Raw genomic sequence first — 21,417 nt, 5'->3', positions numbered from 1 at the left:
CCTGTTTGTCTGTACAGAACCCACCTCTTGACTGACCACCTCGGATCATTTTCATCAAGATGGCAGGAAAGATTAGCTCCAAAGATGAGCTGGAGGAACTGAGAGAGGCGTTTGGCAAAGTTGGTGAGTAGGCTACATCTGATTTTAGTTGATTTGATTTTTTCTGCATTAGTATGGTCATTCATGAATGTTTTCATAATGTTACATTACACACCTAGGCTTATAGTCTACAGCTGCTACATTGTACAGTCCCTGACTTTTTAGTCATGTTAGCTTCTCCTTTTTTGTGTTTGGGAACCATCCCAGGGTTCCTAGAAACAAATTGTTGGCTGAATTTTAGTAAATAAAATTCAAGATATGATTAAACTCCTGTCTGCATTTGTAGACCTCGATGGCAATGGCTCCATCTGTGACTATGAGCTCCATGAGTTGTTCAAGGAGGCAAACCTTCCCCTGCCTGGCTACAAAGTCAGGGAGATCATCCAGAAGCTGGATCGCAACAAGGACAACGAGATCAGCTTTGACGAGTTTGTATCAGTGAGTCATGGGGGGGTGTTGAGAATTTCGCAGTAATCAATATCAGTAGTACTATTAAAATGAATGTAGCGTAGAACAAAAACACATGAGAAGTAGAAACGAGAACATGTGTGAGTAAGGAACCTATATATAGGTTAAATCCAGAGTGTCGATACCATATTTACAATGTGCAGGCAGGGATACTGGAGTGGTAGGGTTGTGCATGTGTTGTAAGGTGACTAGGCATCAGGATGTATGTTAAACAGAGTAGTAGTTCCACGGAGGGCTGAGTGTCAGGTTTTCGCTCCGCCCTTGTACTTAATTGATGACTTAATCACATTTAGTAAAGAACTCACCTGGTTGTGTAGGTCTTAAATGAAAGGGAAAACCTGCAGACACTAGGCCCTCCACTCCATGGAATAAGTTTGACACCCCTTGTGTGTAGAGCAGAGCTCTCCAACCCTGTTCCTGGAGAGCTACTGTTCTGTAGGTTTTTGCTCCAACCCTAATCTAGCACACCTGATTCTAATAATTAGATACTTGATTAACTGAATCAGGTTAGTTACAACTGGGGTTGGAGTGAAAACATTCAGGAAGGTAGCTCTTCAGGAAAAGGTTTGAATTGCCCTGGGGTAGTGTGCATAGACTGTGGACCATGCAGGTAGTCCATGTAGCTATTATGTTAGCTATTTAGCAGTCTTATTTCTCTCAACATTAATTTTAACTCCTAAACCTAAAATGGTCTTAACAAGTGAGGACTGGCAAAATGTCCTCACTTATCAATTTTAATTGATGACTTCTTGTACTCAGAAGTATAGTAAAATGTGTGTACGTACACACAGAAATTAGGTCAGAATAGCAGTGTGCCCTTTGTTTTGCCTGTGATGACATTAATTGACAGGCCTGTGCTAGTCTCCATGTTGAGTAATGACGTGACATCTTGCATCCCAAAATAAACAAATTCATAATCTCTAAGGCCATTTCTCATAGCTCAATGATGAGGAACTTTATTTTTTGGGGGAAATTATTATTTATTTTTTAAGCCTTTTTTTTAATGTGTTAGCATAGCCACAGTTATGTTATAACAGTATTTGTCAGAGGGGGTTGTGCTATTTTTACAGTTGCTATAATGGATTACATTTAGTTTTTTTATGGTGCGATGAACATGAACCATATCCATTCATTGAAAGCAAAATTAAATCACAACAAAGGCATTATTTATAAAGGGAAATGCATACTATTGTGGTTACTATGGGCTTCCCCTATATACAGTGCATAAGCAATGTAAGCTAACTAGGGTTGCACATTTTGGGGAATATTCAGAGGTGGAAACTTTCCATGGGAATATATGCTAATAAATATTAATACTGTTTTAAATGTAAACTCAGCAAAAAAAACATCCCTTTTTCAGTACCCTGTCTTTCAAAGACAATTCGTAAAAATCCTAATAACTTCACAGATCTTCATTGTAAAGGGTTTAAACACTGTTTTCCAAGCTTGTTCAATGAACCATATTCAATTAATGAACATACACGTGTGGAACGGTCGTTAAGACACTTAACAGCTTACGGACGGTAGGCAATTAAGGTCACAGTTATGAAATCTTAGGACACTAAAGAGGCCTTTCTACTGACTCTGAAAAACACCAAAAGAAAGATGCCCAGGGTCCCTGGCTCATCTGTGTGAATGTGCCTTAGGCATGCAGCAAGGAGGACTGTAGATGTGGCCAGGGTAATACATTGCAATGTCCGTACTGGGAGATGCTTAAGACAGCGCTACAGGACAGACAGCTGATCATCCTCAGTGGCATACCACGTGTAACACTTGCACAGGATCGGTACATCCGAACATCACACCTGCGGGACAGGTACAGGATGGCAACAACTGCCCGAGTTACACCAGGAACGCACAATCCCTCCATCAGCTGAGAGAGGCTGGACTGAGGGCTTGTAGGCCTGTTGTAAGGCAGCGGGATCGATTTGGTGGTGGAGGGTCCGTCATGGTCTGGGGCGGTGTGTAACCGCATCATCGGACTGTGCCTGCAATGACGACAAGCTATCTCAACGCTATGCGTTACATCCTCCTCCCTCGTGGTACCCTTCCTGCGTGCTCATCCTGACATGACCCTCCAGCATGACAATGCCACCACGCACAGAACGAGCAGTATGGCTGATTTCCTGCAAGACAGGATTGTCAATGTTCTGCCATGGCCAGGGAAGAGCCCGGATCTCCTATTGAGCACATCTGGGAATTTGCAGGTGCCTTGGTGAAAGAGTGGAGTAACATCTCACAGCAAGAACTGGCAAATCTGGGTCAGTCCATGAGGAGATGCACTGCAGTACTTAATGCAGCTGGTGGCCACACCAGATACTGACTGACTTTTGATTTTCAACCCTCACCGCCCCTTTGTTCAGGGACACATTATTCCAGTAACGTTAGTCACAAGTCTGTGGAACTTGTTCAGTTTGTCTCAGTTGTTGAATCTTATGTTCATACAAATATTTACACATGTTAAGTTTGCTGAAAATAAACACAGTTGACAGTAAGAATTTTATTTTTGCTGCGTTAAGATTTTTTTACACTGGATATAATTATCATATGAAGACAAACATAAACATTTTACCTTATCATAAGTAGACATAATTGCAAATGATTAAATCCTTCCAATAGAAAACCCCCATTTAGTTACTAATTGAACTTTAAGTGTGTTGACTCTTCACATGGAATGATTTCACTGAACAACAAAAGAAAGGGAATATTGAATGATCCCCAATTATCCATCGCTTCTCCCAAAAAACCTTTTCAATATGCAACTGTAAAATGTTAGTCTAGAAACTAAAGCTTTGGTGGTCTTCCTCTCAGGCTTCCATGTCTTTTCCTTGGACCTCAATGTCCACCTCTTGAACATCAGACTCTGAGGCCTCATCTTCACTGTCACTTTCCAACCTTGTTGAGGATGGCTCATTGTCAGACTCAAAAAGCCTCAAATTTGCCTGGATGCCCACCAATTCTTCAACCCTCGTATTGGTCAGCCTGTGTGTGTTCCCAAACAAGGACCAGTTGTGCTGAGGTGGCTGATTTTGGTAGGATTTGGAGGATGATGGAGGCAACGGGGGAAAGGGACTCAGATCCACAGTCCCTTCCACCAGGTGACTGATGAGATGTTGGCACAACTGCCATATTGCATCTCCATCCCAAAGCCCTTGCTTGGAAGTGTACTTCACCAGACTGCCAAGAATCTTGCCCTCATCCAGCGCAAGGTGATGACACCATAGGCCTTGTTGATCTCTGCATTAAACAGGATGGTCTCTCCAGCATACCTGGGTTCCAACATGTATGCTGCGGCGTGTATGGGCTTCAGGCTGACGTCTTCATGCTTTTTGATGTATTTTAGAACGGCAGTTTCATCTGCTTGGCGCAACAGTGAAGTGGGCAGGGCAGTCTGGATTTCTTTTCTTACATCTGCAGGCAGAGTCTGAACGTCAATCCGTGCAATGGCTACTGCTATAGGTTTCAGGCTGCTTACCACAAAATATGTCATCCAGGAGGATCCTCTTGATGGGGCTCTCTATCGGCAGACTATGATATGGCCATTTCTTGGAGAGACCCCTTCCCCGCCAGGAGACTGTCAAACATGATGACAACACCACCCCAACGGGTGTTGCTGGGCAGCTTCAATGTGGTGCTCTTATTCTTCTCACTTTGCTTGGTGAGGTAGATTGCTGCTATAACTTGATGACTCTTCACATACCTAACCATTTCCTTGGCCCTCTTGTAGAGAGCATCCATTGTTTTCAGTGCCATGATGTCCTTGAGGAGCAGAATCAATGCATGAGCAGCACAGCCAATGGGTGTGGTGTGAGGGTAGGACTCCTCCACTTTAGACCAAGCCGCCTTCATTTTTGCAGCATTGTCTGTCACCAGTGCAAATACCTTCTGTGGTCCAAGGTCCTTGACTGCCTTCAGCTCATCTGCAATGTAGAGACCGGTGTGTCTGTGCTCTTGTAGAATACTGGTTTAGGGTTGGAGATGTAGTTAATGAGTTCTTGCCCACCCATCGGAGATGACTGCAATAGTCTGCTTTCTCTATGATTTGCTTGACCTTCACTTGAACTCTGCATCCAGCAAATGAGTAGATAAAGCATGTCTGGTTGGAGGGGTGTATGCTGGGTGAAGAACATTCAGAAATCTCTTTCAATGCACATTGCCTGTGAGCATCAGAGGTGAGCCAGTTGCATACACAGCTCAAGCAAGACATTCATCAGCATTTCTCTGACTACGTTCATCCATTGAGTCAAACTTCTGATTCCAGGAGGACCGTGTGCTGTTGCTATCGATAAGGTGTCTGATTCATAATTTTCACCTCGAATAGAAGTAGAGGGACTTGTCAGAAGTTGCTTGTTGTGAGCGCTGAGAGTACTTCATGCACTTGCCCAGATGATTCTGCATCTTTGTTACATTTTTCACATGATTTGGCACAGTATTTGCAAATGTACACAGCTGTTCTGTCTACATTAGCTGCAGTGAAATGTCTCCACATCAGATGGTGACCATGGCATTTAAATGTGAAGATTAGGGGGAAAATTTGTGTAAAAATACAATTCCATGTACAGATAAATGGTGAAGCAGTTAGATTAACGAACTCCTTTGTTAGATAAATGTTTTAAAATGAAACATGTATGGAAACGGGTGAATTAACACCTCAGTTAGCAGGTTCAAGCAAGCTAAAACCCACATGGTGGCAAACTAACTAGCAGAAATTGTTAACAAGTTAGACATTTTTGAAACTCATTTTGCTGTAGGCTATTTACTAGTTAACAAAAAATCATGTCATATAAAATATATTCACCCCACCCAGTATTGTAATTCTAATTTACCAGAAAGCATGTAGTCCTTGGCGCAGAGTGTAGTAGTGTGGGCTCAATAGCATATCTATTAGTGTGCAAGATCTTGAGCATCAGCTGTACATGTGACGGAAGAATGCACTGTGCATGCATAGGGTTGCAATTCCATTGAATTGGGGATAGTTTAACCAAAATATGCCGCAAGACCTAGAATTGCCTTGTTTATCCCATAAAATAGGTTCACTGTTGTAAGCCTTTTTTTTTTTTTTTTTTTTAAGCCTAGGAATTTTGCTTAACTTCTCATGGAAAATTTCCCTAATGCTACATGATCCGATGTTTGTGGCGTACACTTAATGTCACTCAATTCCTGGCTGAGTAGCTGGTGGTGACTACTGAGACCAGCAGGTGTCAGGTCAGCGACTCTAGAGATGTTGGGGCCTGTGAAAACAAACGTTGATTTACTTGACTCAACTTTGGCTCCTGTATAGATTTTAGGCCATTGACAAATGTCTTTCTAACCCAGCCTATTTCCAATAACATTTCCCCTGGCCAATCAGCATACAGTATCCCATATGTCGACTTCTTACAAAGGAGGATCAAATGTTTGGTATACAGGGGCACTTAGCTTCCTGGTAAACACTGGTGTTTTTTTTACCATATGGCCTCTCCCCAGTGAGAACCTTACTGAATAGAATTGCAGCTTACAGAATTTGTTTTGACTCGTGCAACTGACTCGATGACACAATTCCTTTTTATACAGATTTCTCTTGTAGTAATCCTCATTGACTGAGCATAACGTAATCATAACTGTATTAAGAGCTTGAGGTAAGTCTTGGCTTGTGGGAGCTTAATGCTTCTACACCTGTATTGCTTATTTGGGGTTTTAGGCTGGGTTTCTGTACAGCACTTTGAGATCAGCTGATCTAAGGGCTATATAAATAAATTTGATTTTAAATGCACTTTGCCCTCTCTTCTGCAGATATTCCAGGAGTTGAAGAGCAGTGACATTGCCAAAAGCTTTCGGAAGGTCATTAACAGGAAGGAGGGGATCCTGGCCATAGGGGGGACATCTACGCAGTCCAGCGAGGGAACGCAACACTCCTTCTCTGGTGAGCTGCTCACAGCATCTCCTACCACTTCTGTCATTGCATTACAGTATGTTGTATTGCGTATATGTAGGGTCTTTGCTTTAATCTAGGGGAACCTTACTCATGAGTTTAAGTAGATGCCCTGTCTCTAATTTCATAGTGTATTGATTAGTCAATCGACAATAACTGGGTTTCTGGGATGCCATAGAAAAGATTATTCCTGTGTAGTGACAAACCATGTGTATGAAGCAGTGGATGCTCCTCAGATGAGGAAGGGGAGGTGAATTTCATAAAAATAGTGAATATTACAGCTATAATTCTTTGGGGATAACTATTTTAAATATATTCATCACCAAATCATTGATTAAAACACAGTTTTGCAATGAAGGTCTACAGTAGCCTCAACAGCACTCTGTAGGGTAGCACCACGGTGTAGCTGGAGGACAGATGGTTTCCGTCCTCCTCTGGGTATATTGACTTCAATACAAAACCTAGTAGGCTCTTGGTTCTCACCCCCTTCCATAGACTTACACAATAATTGACAACTTCCGGAGGTTGGAGGACAACCTATCATTGCTTTTGCAGCTTTAACTGACATTTTGTCCAGCCAATCAGGATCAGATAATTAATCTAGTACTAAAAGCACAAGCTACAGTTGGCAGCGCATATAATGTGGTGAGTAGTTGTCTGAGACAATAGTTGAACAGTTTTGAAAGAATACATTTCTTCAGAAATGGAAGAGCTAGTTAGTTTAGCCTACTCAAACACTTGACTGAGGGCTCCTGTGTTAGCTAGCTGGCTATGTTATTCAACACCGGAATTTTTCCAAGGTAAGAATTTGGTTTTATTAATTTATTGCCACCGCGGCCCACCGGTGTGACTGCTAAAGTGTTTTGCTGACTGTACTGCATGATTTGTAGCAGGTTTACTAATGCGTTATATTACCAATGTTGACTATGACGTTGTGTGGTGACAACTACGTAGGCTGTCTAGCTGTTATGATATTTGGTTTAAAAAGGTTTTCACCTGGTCAGACAGCTGAGGTCCACAAGCGACGGGAAAAGGTGAGGAGGAATTACAACAAGCAAAGTGATCATGCTGTTTGTGTGGCTATGAAAGTGAACTGCATTTGTGTGATCAGGGGTGTATTCATTCTGCAGTTTCTGTTGAAAAGTTTCTTAAATGGAATGGAGATAAACATACCTGAATTTGTCCAATAGAAACTCTCGTTTTCAACTGTACTAATGATTATGCCCTAGATCAGCTAGATGCAGGATGGTGTTGAATGTGTCACTGTCACCCTGATTACTAAACATTACATGCACAAGTTGAGTTTTAACTTTCATTCATAGGCTAGGTTGTAGCAACCTCATGATGGGTATAGGGAAATTCGAGTATCATGTAGTAGGTTAAATCTATTGACGTTACCTTGAGCTGGGTGAATGGAATTGAATTTTTTTTTTTTTAACTTTTAATCAGGTAGGCTGGTTGAGAATAAGTTCTCTTTAGCAACTGCGACCTGGCCAAGATAAAGCAAAGCAGTTCGACACATAACAGAGTTACACATGGAATAAGCAATCTATATACAGCATGTGGAAATGAGGTAAGATAAGGGAGTTAAGGCAATACATAGACCATGGTGGCAAAGTAATTACAATATAGTAATTAAACACGAATGGTAGAATGTGCAAGTAGAGATACTGGGGAGCTAAATAAATAAATACAGTATGGGGATGAGGTAGATTGGATGGGCTATTTACAGATGTGAGTTGCTCTGACAGCTGGCACTTAAAGCTAGTGAGGGAGGTAAGTCTCCAGCTTCGGAGATTTTTGCAGTTCGTGCCAGTCATTGGCAGCAGAGAACTGGAAGGAAAGGCGGCCAAAGGAAGAATTGGCTTTGGGGGTGACCAGTGAGATACACCTGCTGGAGCGCGTGCTACAGGTGGGTGCTGCTATGGTGAGCTGAGATGAGGCGGGGCTTTACCTAGCGCAGACTTGTAGATGACCTGGTGCCAGTGGGTTTGGCGACGACTATGAAGCGAGGGCCAGCCAACGAGAGTATACAGGTCGCAGTGGTGGGTAGTATATGGGGCTTTGATAAAACGGATGGCACTGACTGCATCTAATTTGCTGAGTACAGTGTTGGAGGCTATTTTGTAAATGACATTGAAGTCGAGGAGCAGTAGGATAGTCAGTTTTACGAGGGTATGTTTGGCAGCATGAGTGAAGGATGCTTTGTTGCGAAATAGGAAGCCGATTCTAGATTTAATTGGAAATGTTTAATGTGAGTCTGGAGAGTTTACAGTCTAACCAGACACCTAGGTATTTGTAGTTATCTACATATTCTAAGTCAGAACCGTCCAGAGTAGTGATGCTGGGTGGGCAGGTGCGGGCAGCGATCGGTTGAAGAGCATGCATTTAGTTTTACTTGTATTTAGTTTTACTTGCATGGCATTGAAGCTTGTCTGGAGGTTAGTTAATACAGTGTCCAAAGAAGGGCCAAAGGTATACAGAATGGTGTCGTCTGCATAGAGGTGGATCAAAGAATCACCAGTAGCGAGAGCAACATCATTGATGTATACAGAAGAGTGGGCCCGAGAATTGAACCCTGTGGCACCCCCACAGACTGCCAGAGGTTCGGACAACAGGCCCTCCGATTTGACACACTGAACTCTATCTGCGAAGTAGTTGGTGAACCAGGCGAGGCAGTCATTTGAGAAACCATGGCTGTTGAGTCTGCCGATAAGAATGTTGTGATTGACAGAGTCGAAAGCCTTAACCACCATCGGTATTCATCGACCTGGCTATGATATCGTTTAGGACCTTGAGGTGCACCCATGACCAGCTCTGAAACCAGATTGCGTAGCGGAGAAGGTACGGTGAGATTTGAAATGGTTCGTAGTCTGTTTGTAAACTTGGCTTTCAAAGACCATAGCAAGGCAGGGTAGAATAGATATAGGTCTGTAGCAGTTTGGGTCTAGAGTGTCCCCATTTTTGTAGAGGGGGATGACCGCAGCAGCTTTCCAATCTATGTGAATCTCAGACGATACGAAAGAGGTTGAACAGGCTAGTAATAGGGGTTATAACAATTTCGGCAGATAATTTTAGGAATAGACGTCCAGATTGTCTAGCCCTGCTGATTTGTAGGGGTCCAGATTTTGCAGCTCTTTCAGAACATCAGCTATCTGGATTTGGGTGGGGGAGGTTTGGGCGAGTTGCTGTTGACCGGGGTAGCCAGCTGGAAAGCATGGCCAAACCTGCTGTTTTCAACTCTCTAGAGACAGCAGGAGCGGTAGAGATACTCTTAATGATCGGCAATGAACAGCCAACTGACATTTACTCCTGAGGTGCTGACTTGCTGCACCCTCGACAACTACTGTGATTATTATTATTTGACCATACTGGTCATTTATGAACATTTGAACATCTTGGCCATGTTCTGTTATAATCTCCACCCGGCACAGCCAGAAGAGGACTGGCCACCCCTCAGCCTGGTTTCTTCCTAGGTTTTGGCCTTTCTAGGGAGTTTTTCCTAGCCACCGTGCTTCTACACCTGCATTGTTTGGTGTTTTAGGCTGGGTTTCTGTACAGCACTTTGAGATATCAGCTGATGTAAGAAGGGCTATATAAATACATTTGATTTGAGGGGTGGTGGTTTGACCGCAAGCCAATTACGGATGCAGGCAATGAGGCATTGATCGCTGAGATCTTGGTTGAAGACAGCAGAGTTGTATTTGGAGGGCAAGTTGGTTAGGATGATATCTGAGGGTGCCCGTGTTTACGGATTTGTGGTTGTATCTGGTGGGTTCATTGATAATGTGTGAGATTGAGGGCATCTAGCTTAGATTGTAGGATGGCCGGGGTGTTAAGCATGTCGCGGTTTAGGTCACCAAGCAGCACGAGCTCTGAAGATAGCTGGGGGCAGAGGGTGGTCTATAGCAAGCGGCAACAGTGAGAGACTTGTTTCTGGAAAGATCAATCTTTAAAAGTAGAAGTTCGAAATATTTGGGTACAGACCTGGATAGTAAGACAGAGTTCTATCTCTGCAGTAGATTGCAATACCGCCCCCTTTGGCAGTTCTATCTTGTTGGAAAATGTTATAGTTAGGGGTGGACATTTCAGAGGTTTTGGTGGACTTCCTAAGCCAGGATTCAGACACGGCTAGGACATCCGGGTTGTCCAAGTGTGCTAAAACGGTGAATAAAACAAACTTAGGGAGGAGGCTTCTAATGTTAACATGCATGAAACCTAGGCTTTTATGGTTACAGAAGTCAACAAATGAGAGCACCTGTGGCCTGGATTAACCTCTAAATCACCGGAGTAGGATGAGGGTAAGGCTAACAGGACTGGTCGTATAGTGCGTTCAGAGCAGAGAGTAAAAGGAGCAGGTTTCTGGGCATGAGAGAATAGATTCAAGGCATAATGTACAGACGTATGGTAGGATGTGAGTACATTGGAGGTAAACCTAGGCATTGAGCAATGATGAGAGAGATATTGTCTCTAGAGATGTTTATACCAGGTGATGTCACCGCATGTGTGGGAGGTGGAACTAAATGGTAGGTTAAGGCATATTGAGCAGGGCTGGAGGCTCTACAGTGAAATAAGACAATCACTAACCAGGACAGTAATGGACAAGGCATATTGATATTAGGGAGAGTCATGCGTAGCCGGGTGATCAATAGGGGTCCAGTGAGTGGTTGGGCTGGTTGGAAACACGGTGATTCAGACAGCTAGCAGGCCGGGGCTACAAGCTAGCAGGCCGGGGCTGAATGAGTCATCCAATATACTGTATTTGAAATGATCAAATGTTTTATCGTCCTCCCTCATTTTAAACGGCACCGACCGCCACTGTTATGACGTGGTGCTAGTTGTTGGCTTGGTGTTTCTCTGCTGTCCTATGCAGAGGAGGAACGGTACGCGTTTGTCAACTGGATCAACACAGCGCTGGAGAATGACCCTGACTGCAAGCACGCCCTGCCCATGGACCCCAACTCAGACTCCCTCTTCAAGGCCCTGGGCGACGGCATCGTTCTCTGGTGAGACCATAGATTTATATTATTGTGTTCTGTATAATTCCTGCCCTTCAAGCCTTACAGCCCCTAACACAGCTATTTTTCCTTACACGTGGTGGTTTGAAATGGGGCATACCTGTGTCTTCCAACATTAGGTCCCCTCATAAACCAGCTGTTTATGTGCTCCTGTAGTAAAATGATCAACTTGTCGGTGCCAGACACGATTGACGAGAGGACCATAAACAAGACAAAACTGACACCGTTCACGATACAGGTCTTTACAAACTCAACCAAACTGGTCATATACTGTAGTTGACTGAGTGATTGTTAGATCTAGTCATTCCACCCCATGCTATTGTAAATATATAATTACTGTCATCTGTTTTAATTTACATATGTGGGAGGCCTTGTTTCTCTTTCGTGAACGGTATTTCAAAACGGTCTCTGTTTCTGTTCGTCCTACAGGAGAATCTGAACCTTGCTCTGAACTCTGCCTCTGCCATTGGCTGCCATGTGGTGAACATCGGGGCTCTGGACCTTAGGGAGGGGAAGCCCCACCTGGTGCTGGGCCTGCTGTGGCAAATCATCAAGATCGGCCTGTTCGCTGACATCGAGCTCAGCAGGAATGAAGGTGAGGGACTTTCACAGCACTATCACATCTTTGGCGACTCATGAACCTGGTATTTAACCATGTTATTCCTCATCACGGTACATTGACCTATTACAAGGATCAAAGGTGTCTTTCCTTTTGTCACAACATTGATGTCGCGGTAGTCTGTCCTCAGTGTTGGAGTTTCTTTCTTTTTTCTGTCTGAAGACCTCTGGTCAGTGAGTTGCGGTGATGTAGCTGACTATGTCCTGTGACCCTGTCTCCTTCAGCCCTGGCTGCTCTGCTGAAGAATGGAGAGACCTTGGAGGACTTGATGAAGCTGTCTCCAGAGGAGCTGCTGCTGCGCTGGGCTAACTTCCACCTGGAGAACGCTGGCTGGGAGAAAATCAGTAACTTCAGCTTGGACATCAAGGTATGGATGTGTAAAATGTGACTTTTTCCACATTTTGTCATAAAGTGAAATTAAAATTGATTTAATTGTCTTTTTTTGTCAATGATCTACATATTCTCTCAGTGGAAGAAAATAATCTTGATTAGATAAGTATTCAACCACCTGAGTCAGTACATGTTAAAATCACCTTTGGCAGCTATTACAGCTATGAGTCATTCTGGGTTAGTATCTGAGCTTTCCACACCTGGATTGTGCAAATTCTTCAAGCTTAGTCAAATTGGGTGTTGATCATTGCAAGACAAAGATTTTCTACCAGATTTCATTCAAAACTGTTAGGCTATTGTCCTGCTGAAAGGTAAATTAATCTCCCAGTGTCTGGTGGAAAGCAGACTGAAGCAGATTTTCCTCTAGAATTTTGACCGGTGCTTAGCTCCATTATGTTTATTTTATTTTTATCCTGAAACACCCCAGTCCTTAACAGTTGCAAGTATACCCATAACATGATGCCGTCACCACTATGCTTGAAAATTATGGAGCGTGGTACTCGATAATGTATTGGATTTGGCACAAAGTGACTTGCTTAGTCACATTTTCTGCAGTATTACTTTAGTGCCCTGTTGCAAACAAATGAATTTATTATTATTTTTATTCTGTGCAGCTTAGTTTCCTTTTCGCTCTGTTAATTTGGCTAGTATTGTGTAGTAACTACAATGTTGATCCATCCTCAGTTTTCTCCTACCATTAAATTGTAACTGTTTTTGTCACCATTGGCCTCATGTTGAAATTCCTGAGCAGTTTCCTTCCTCTCCGGCAACCGAGTTAGGAAGCACGCCTGTATTGACTGGGTGTATTGATACATCATCCAAAGTGTAAAACGTTGACCATGCTCAAGGGCATAGTCAATGTCTGCTACCAATAGGTGCCCTTTGTGAGGCATTGGAAAACCTTTTTGTGGTTGAATATATTTTTGATATTCACTGCTCGACTGAGGGCCCTTACAATTATCTGTATGTGTGGGGTACAGAGATGAGGTAATCATTCAAAACTCATGTTAAACACTATTGCACAAAGAGTGAGTCCATGCAACTTATGTGACTTGTTAAGCAAATTGTTACGCCTAAACTTATTTAGGCTTGTATACTTATTGGCTCAAGGTTTTTTAATTTGTATAAATGTCAAAAAATAATTACACTTTGATATTATGGGGTATTGCCAGTGACAAATCTCAATTTAATCAATTTTAAATTCAGGCTGTTATGCCACAATGTGTAAGAAGTCAAGGGGTGTGAATACTTTGAGTGCACTGTCTTTATGATTCATGTCCACTGTTTCTATTTGGTTAATTAAGGTAAAGTGTAATACTATTCTTGTCTTCACAATGAAGTGTTGGAACAATAGCTAAATAAAATAATGATGAATGTGCCTCAAACAAGGCTTTATCCAAATCTGGACTCTTAACTGTTCGCTTTGAAAGAATAGAAGATTATTTGTTAAGTTTTATATATTATGCCTGTGCTTTGATTTATTTCTGACTGACTCTTTTCTTTAGCGGACAGACCTTTCAACCTGTAAAGGTACTTCATAGATCAACTTCCTTACTCTATAGGAATTGACAATAGCTTCATGTGTCAAGGTCATTGTACTGTAATATTTTCTGTCATGGTCATTGCATACCTGTCCATTTGTGTTCCCATGTGGCCTGCACAACCTTGTATCCCAGTGTGCTTGTTTCTTTCTTTCCAATGCTGAGATTGAAACAAGATTTCTGTTTCAGGACTCCAGAGCCTATTTCCACCTCCTCATCCAAATCTCCCCCAAATGCACAGAGGAAGACCAGCCACACACAGACATCAGCATGGCAGGCTTCAGTGTAAGCACTTTTACGGCGAATATACAAATTCCATACACAGATAACATGGCTAAGAAAATTCAGAAGGGATACATGAAATGTGTCATTAGCATGAACCTGTGGTGTCTGTCCTGTAGGAGAAGGATGACCTGAAGAGGGCAGAGAACATGCTTCAGCAGGCTGACAGGCTGGACTGTCGCCAGTTTGTCACACCAGCCGACGTAGTCTCTGGCAACCCCAAACTCAACTTGGCCTTTGTGGCCAATCTCTTCAACAAGTACCCGTCTCTCACCAAGCCTGAGGGAGAGGGCATTGACTGGGGCCTGCTGGAAGGTGGGTGCTGAGCTAGTCTGTTGGTCATGAGGTTGCTGTGTGATTTCTGTTCAGTATACATTGTACGCCCCTAGACCTTAAAATGACTCCACAGCTCTATTTTCTATTTAGGTGAGACACGAGAAGAGGGAACATTCCGGAACTGGATGAATTCCCTGGGCGTGAACCCACATGTCAATCATCTGTATGGGTATGTACCAAATTCAACTAATGACTTACATGGAAAATTAAAACGCCAATGACATACTGCTGATAACATGCTCCCTACCAGTGGTGTTCATACACAGGGTAAGGTTTCTTTGGCTTTATTATCAATGAGTAACCTAAATAACTAGCTTTACTCTATAGAGACCTAACAGACGCCTTGGTCATCCTTCAGCTTTATGAAAAGATAAAAGTACCTGTCGACTGGACCAACAAAGTCAACAAGCCACCATATCCCAAGATTGGAACAAACATGAAAAAGGTTGACTATTGTCAAATAAAATCTATTTTCCTCCATTTATTTTTACTTTGAAAGAATGCTAAATAATACTGCAGAATTGACTGTTTTCAACTATTCAGAAGCTCATAGATCAAACGACCACAGCGTCAATTCCAGTTCTGGAGAGGGACTAATGTTTTTCTCTTGATTCCTACTGTGTTTTGTCTGCTCTCAGTTGGAGAACTGCAACTATGCAGTGGATCTGGGGAAGATGACGGCCAAGTTTTCTCTGGTTGGCATTGGTGGGCAGGACCTGAACGATGGCAACACCACCCTGACGCTGGCTCTGCTGTGGCAGCTCATGAGGAGGTGAGTCTTGGCACATGCTTAGATCAATATGTAACATATCTTTTTATAGCCAGGGATAAAATATGTGGTTCCTATTTTTGGTTGTTTATGGAAAAACAAAAGAGCACAGGTAAAATAAAGATCAAGGGTGAGGGCTGCTGAAAGGAACTTTTTACCCCAATTGTCTTTTCGTCAGTCATATACTGTCAAATATTTTGGCAATCTTATTTGTTTCCTGAAACCAAAAATATGCTGCTCCAATTTAACTTTGCATTGTTACTTCAATACCCAGAAGTTGTTATTTTATCATTTGTCCAGCTAGGCATGGTTATGGGCTGAAGTAGGTGGTGCGTGTGGACCAACTAGAATTCCCAGTTTGTTCTGGTACAATACTAGGATCTGTGGTGTTACCGTCAGCGATATTTGACATGCTCTCACATGCAGTTGCTTTTCAGTAAATCAGGGTCATAAGAGAAGGCAGCATAGGGCAAAATGTTTTGTAAACCTGGCCCCCAGGCAACAGCACTGGAATGTTGTTCATGTTAGTTCTTAAGCAGAATAAGTTGACTATTTTTCATTTACTCTTGCCTGATCTTCAGTGACTGCATGCTGACCACTGCTGAGTTCACCAGAAACTGATCAATATACTAGCAAACACTTGACATCTCTCCTAGATATACTCTGAATGTACTAGAGGACTTGGGAGATGGCCAGATGGCTAATGATGACATCATTGTCAAATGGGTCAATACAACCTTGTCAGAGGCGGGGAAAACAACCAAGATCTCAAGCTTCAAGGTTTGTCAAGCTTTATTGATATATTTAGGTTCTATTTTTAATACTTTTCTCTCTTATTTGACAGTTTTAGTATGCATCTATGTTCTGTAGTGATATTGTCAATACATCTAATCGGCAAACCTAATGTGACATACCACAAATTCTGACACAGTACTTGAACTGATTTCCGACGTGGGTATTTAACACGGTCTTCTCCCCTTGATTGTCAGGACAAGGAGATCAGCACCAGTTTACCAGTGGTGGACCTGATTGATGCCATCCAACCTGGCAGCATCAGCTATGACCTGGTCAAGACTGGCAGCCTAGCAGCTGAGGACAAGCTGGAGAATGCCAAGTAAGACTTCCACTGATAAACCTGTCCATACAAACTTTGATATGGGTTAGTGACCTGTAAGAAGAGGAATTCAAGCTTCAATTACTTACTGGTTTTTGCTATACTTCCTGTTAAAAACATGAAATATGGGGTGTTGTGAGAAGTACAGTGCTTTTTCCATATTTTGTTGTTACAGCCTGAATTTAAAATGGATTAAATTGAGATTGTCACTGGCCTACATACAATACCCCATAATGTCAAAGTGAAATAATGTTTTTCAAAAAATGTACAAACTAATTAAAAATGAAAAGCTGAAATGTCTTGAGTCAAGTATTCGGCCCCTTTTGTTATGGCAAGACTAAATGTGTTCGGGAGTAAACATTTGATTAACATGTCACATAAGTTACATAGACTCTGTGTGCAATAATAGTGACTAACATGATTTTTGAATGACTACCTTATCTCTGTACCCCATAAACATAATTATCTGTAAGGTCCCTCAGTCGAGCAGTGAATTTCAAACAGATTCAACCACAAAGACCAGGGAGATTTTCCAATGCATCGCATAGGACACCTTAAAGAAGACATTGACTATCCCGTTGAGCATGGTGAAGTTACTAATTCCACGTTGGATGGTGTATCGATACACCCAGTGATTACAAAGACAAAGGTGTCTTTCCTAACTCAGTTGCCGGAGAGGAAGGAAACCACTCGGATTTCACCAGAGACCAATGGTGACTTTAAAACAGTTAGTTTAATGGCTGTGATATAACAGAGGATGGATCAACAACTTTGTAGTTACTCCACAATACTAATTGACAGAGCGAAAAGGAATCCTGTCCTGAATACAAAACGTTATGCATGTTTGGGGCAAATACAACACATTACTGACTCAGTACCACACTCCATAATTTCAAGCACGGTGGTGGCGGCATCATGTTAATGGGCATGCTTGTAATCGTAAAGGACTGGAGTTTCAGGGTAAGTAGAAATGGAATGGAGCTCAGCACAGGCAGAATCCTAGAGGAAACCCTGGTTCAGTCTGCTTTCCACCAGACACTGGAAGATGAAGTCACCTTAAAGCAGAACAATAACCTGAAACATGAGGCCAAATATACACAAGTTGCTTCCCAAGACCACATTGAATGTGGCTGAGATACAGTTTTGAGTTAGCTCTGAGTGGTTGTCCAGCAATGAACAACCAATTTGACAGCTTGAAGAATAAAAAATGTAATAATGAAAATAATGAAAATGTTGCACAATCCAGGCGTGGAAAGCTTTTTGAGACTTAAGGCACTGCATGGTCAATCTGACATCTGCATTGGCCATGCAACATTTACGGTGATACGGCCTCTGTAGAAGTCAGAGCAGTCATACTACTTGCGCTTCGCAGAGCAGCTTTTGGGAAGGGTGTGTGTTCAGAGTATTCAGACCCCTTTGAATTTTTCCACGTTTTGTTTAGCCTTATTCTAAAATGTATTAAATTGTTTTTTCCCATCAATCTACATGCAATAACCCATAATGACAAAGCAAAAACAGGTTTTTAGGCCTCCCAATTTGGCGCCGCGGTGTAATGCACTGCATCGCGGTCTAAGGCACTGCATCGCAGTGCTAGAGGCGTCACTACAGATCGGGGCTGTGTCGCGACCGGGAGACCTGAGGTGGCGCGCAATTGGCCCAGCATCGTCCGGGTTAGGGGAGGGTTTGGCCTGCCGGGATGTCCTTGTCCCATCACGCTCTAGCGACTCCTGTGGCGGGCTGGACGCATGCACTCTGACACGGTCACCAGTTGGACGGTGTTTCCTCTGACACATTGGTGCGGCTGGCTCCCGGGTTAAGCGAGCAGCGTGTCAAGAAGCAGTGCTGCTTGGTGAGAAAAAGGGTTAACATTTTTCTTGGTGCAAATTTATAAAAAAATAAACATCACATTTACGTAAGTATTCAGATCCTTTAAGTACTTTGTTGAAGCACCTTTGGCTGCTATTACAGCCTTGTGTCTTGGGTATGACAACTACAATCTTGGCACACCTGTATTTGGGGAGATTCTTCTCTGCAGAGCCGTTCAAGCTTGGTCAGATTGTATAGGAAGCATCGCTGCACAACTATTTTCAGGTCTCTTCAGAGATGTTCGATCGGGTTCAAGTCCGGGCTCTGGCTTAGCCACTCAAGGAAATTCAGAGACTTGTCCCAAAGCCACTCCAGGTGGCCTTGGCTGTGTGCTTAGGGTTGTTGTCCTGTTGGAAGGTGAACCTTGGCCCCAGTCTGAGGTTCTGTGCGCTCTGGAGCAGGTTTTCATCAAGGATCTCGCTGTACTTTGCTCTGTTAATCTTTCCCTCGATCCTGACTAGTCTCCCTGCCGCTGAAACCATCCCCACAGCATGATGCCACCTCCACCATACTTCACCATAGGGATGGTGCCAGGTTTCCTCCAGATGTGACGATTGGCATTCAGGCCAGAGTTCAGTCTTGGTTTCATCAGACCAGAGAATCTTGTTTCTCATGGTCTTAGTCCTTTGGGTGCCTTTTGGCAAAATCCAAGCGGACGGTCGTGCCTCTCACTGAGGATTGGCTGCCATCTGGCTGCTCTACCATGAAAGTCTGATTGGTGGAGTACTGCGGAGATGTTGTCCTTCTGGAAGGTTCTCCCATCTCCACAGAAGAACTCTGGAGGTCTGGCAGAGTTATCATCGGGTTCTTGTTCACCATCCTGACAAAGGTCCTTCTCCCCGGGTGGCCACTTCTAGGAAGAGTCTTGGTGGTTCCAAACTTCTTCCATTTCAGAATGGAGGCCACTGTTCTTGGACCTTCAATGCTGCAGAAATGTTTTAGTACCCTTACCCAGACCTGTGCCTCGACACAACCCTGTCTCAGATCACTACGTACAGTTCCTTCAACCTCATGGCTTGGTTTTTGCTCTGACATGCTATGTGAACTGTGGGACCTTTTTTATATAGACTGGTGTGTCCCCTTATAAATCATGTCCAATAAATTGAAATTACCACAGGTGGATGCCAAATTGTAGAAATATCTCAAGGATGATCAATGGAAACTGGATGCAACTGAGCTCAATTTCAAGTCTCATAGCAAAGGGTCAGAATGCTTATGTAAATAAGGTGTTTCTGTTATAATTTTAATACATTTGCAAAAACCTGTTTTGCTTTGATATTGTGTGTAGATGGGGAGGTGTGTATGTAATCCATTTTAGAATAAGGCTGTAATGTAACAATGTTAGTGACGGGATCTGAATACTTTCTGAATGCACTGTACAGGACCTCCCGCCCCCACCTACTGTCAACCAATCATGTGAATACGGAGCTATATGGAGCCCTCATTGTTAAATGTGAATGCAGTACGGAGCTCAATTTGGCATCCGGAGGCTCCGCAATTGCGTCATACCCTCCATAGGAAGCCACCGACCACATTTTCGGATCAAGCATAAGTTGCCTTTTACTAACACTCACAGCTATAATCGCTGCCAAGGTGCTTATAAAGTGTTGACTCGGTGTGCATACTTATGTAAATTAGATTTCTGTATTTCATTTTCTATACATTTTCAATGTCTACATGTTTTCACTTTGTCATTTATGGGGTATATAGATGGGTGAGTTATTTTCTTTTTGAATTCAGGCTGTAACACTGGAGTAAGTCGGTGTATGAATACTTTGAAGGCACTCTAATATATTCAGAAGTCATACATATGAATATGCAACAAATGGAAATGTCAGATGTCTTGTCATGCAAGAAAGTGCTGATCAATATTAAATGAAACAACCTTTTTCTACTCTTAGATATGCCATTTCCATGGCGAGGAAGATCGGGGTGTGTGTCTACGCTCTCCCAGACGACCTGGTGGAGGTCAAGCCCAAAATGGTTATGACGGTGTTCGCATGCTTGATGGGCCGGGGGATGAAGTGGCCTTAACCAAGATGCTGTGCCACTTTGGCATCGACAAACTACCCACAAGCCATTTGCTTGATGAAGGGCGACCTGGGAATTTAGAAAGACGTGGAAGATAATGTTACTAAAAGTGCCAGTGTTATTTCAACCTAGTTTTGAACAGCAATATGTTTGCACAATATTTTGTAGTATTCTTATTTAAGTTAAGCCCATAACATGTTTCTGAAGAAGACTAGGCCTGTTAGAGGACAACTTGGTATGTTACTTCTCAATATGCAACACTCCATTCATGTTTCAGAATGCTGTATGGTATGTGCAGTTTTCCAGTTAACATGCATTTTTACTGTTACAACTCTATGCTTGATGTTCACACTACATATTCATAACATCCCTTACAGTGGATGACAAGATTAACTTGGTTAAACTGAAATTGTGGAGGAACAACTTTCAATTGAAATGTATGCATATATTAATAGCTGGTCTTGACAACGGCTGCGTATCTCTATACAGAAGCCATAAGGTCAAACCTTAGTAATGCCCAAGCCTGAAGGATATTCTGTTTATTACAGTTTGTTTTTTCAATTATGCTAGCTAGTAAGCTGAGAGCAGCTGGGTGTCTTGTCTTGCCTTTTTGTATTGGACTAAAGATGTCTTACTCTGGAAGAAAGGGGGAGCTTACTGACAGTGTTCAGTTTCATTCGTTGTGCCTTTTCATTTTGTCTTGATGCTATATTCTGTTGCACAGTAAGGTTTCCACTTAATCTTTTGAATTCAATATTACCAAAAAATATAGCCGACACATTTCTGCCTTCCATGTAGCGGCGTTACCATACCAATGCGTTTTTGTCTTGTGTGTAAATGTTTACACTGCAGTGCTTTATACATAAAGGAAACAATAAAACAAACGATGCATAAAAATTAGTTTTTTATTTGTACCTAGGCATATCTTTATTGCACAAAAATATAAATGCAACAATTTTAAAGATTGTACAGA

The 21,417-nt window shown here is 42.6% G+C and overlaps 1 protein-coding gene across 1 annotated transcript; it reads left to right on the top strand.

The window, feature by feature from the left end:
- The first annotated feature begins 59 nt into the window (after window positions 1-59).
- On the top strand, window positions 60-20,447 carry LOC120043695 (plastin-3-like). The gene is made up of 15 exons (XM_038988246.1): window positions 60-123; window positions 386-537; window positions 6,340-6,469; window positions 11,352-11,484; window positions 11,653-11,734; window positions 11,926-12,091; window positions 12,340-12,482; window positions 14,236-14,331; window positions 14,448-14,643; window positions 14,755-14,833; window positions 14,992-15,109; window positions 15,303-15,436; window positions 16,090-16,213; window positions 16,423-16,547; window positions 20,315-20,447. The coding sequence occupies exons 1-15, from the start codon at window positions 60-62 to the stop codon at window positions 20,445-20,447; spliced, it is 1,875 nt and encodes a 624-aa protein (XP_038844174.1).
- The last annotated feature ends 970 nt before the right edge of the window (window positions 20,448-21,417 follow it).

This window comes from Salvelinus namaycush, chromosome 3, assembly GCF_016432855.1.
Source record: "Salvelinus namaycush isolate Seneca chromosome 3, SaNama_1.0, whole genome shotgun sequence".
Classification (NCBI taxonomy): Eukaryota; Metazoa; Chordata; class Actinopteri; order Salmoniformes; family Salmonidae; genus Salvelinus; species Salvelinus namaycush.
This window is presented reverse-complemented; position numbering and strand designations above follow the sequence as displayed.

What these genes read in the sequence shown, in the direction of transcription:
- LOC120043695 (XM_038988246.1), top strand. Translation starts at nt 60, where the DNA reads ATGGCAGGAAAGATTAGCTCCAAAGATGAGCTGGAGGAACTGAGAGAG. An exon ending in AGAGGCGTTTGGCAAAGTTG is followed by an intron (nt 124 to 385) that starts GTGAGTAGGCTA and finishes CTGCATTTGTAG; the next exon opens with ACCTCGATGGCAATGGCTCC. An exon ending in TGACTGGGGCCTGCTGGAAG is followed by an intron (nt 14,644 to 14,754) that starts GTGGGTGCTGAG and finishes TTTTCTATTTAG; the next exon opens with GTGAGACACGAGAAGAGGGA.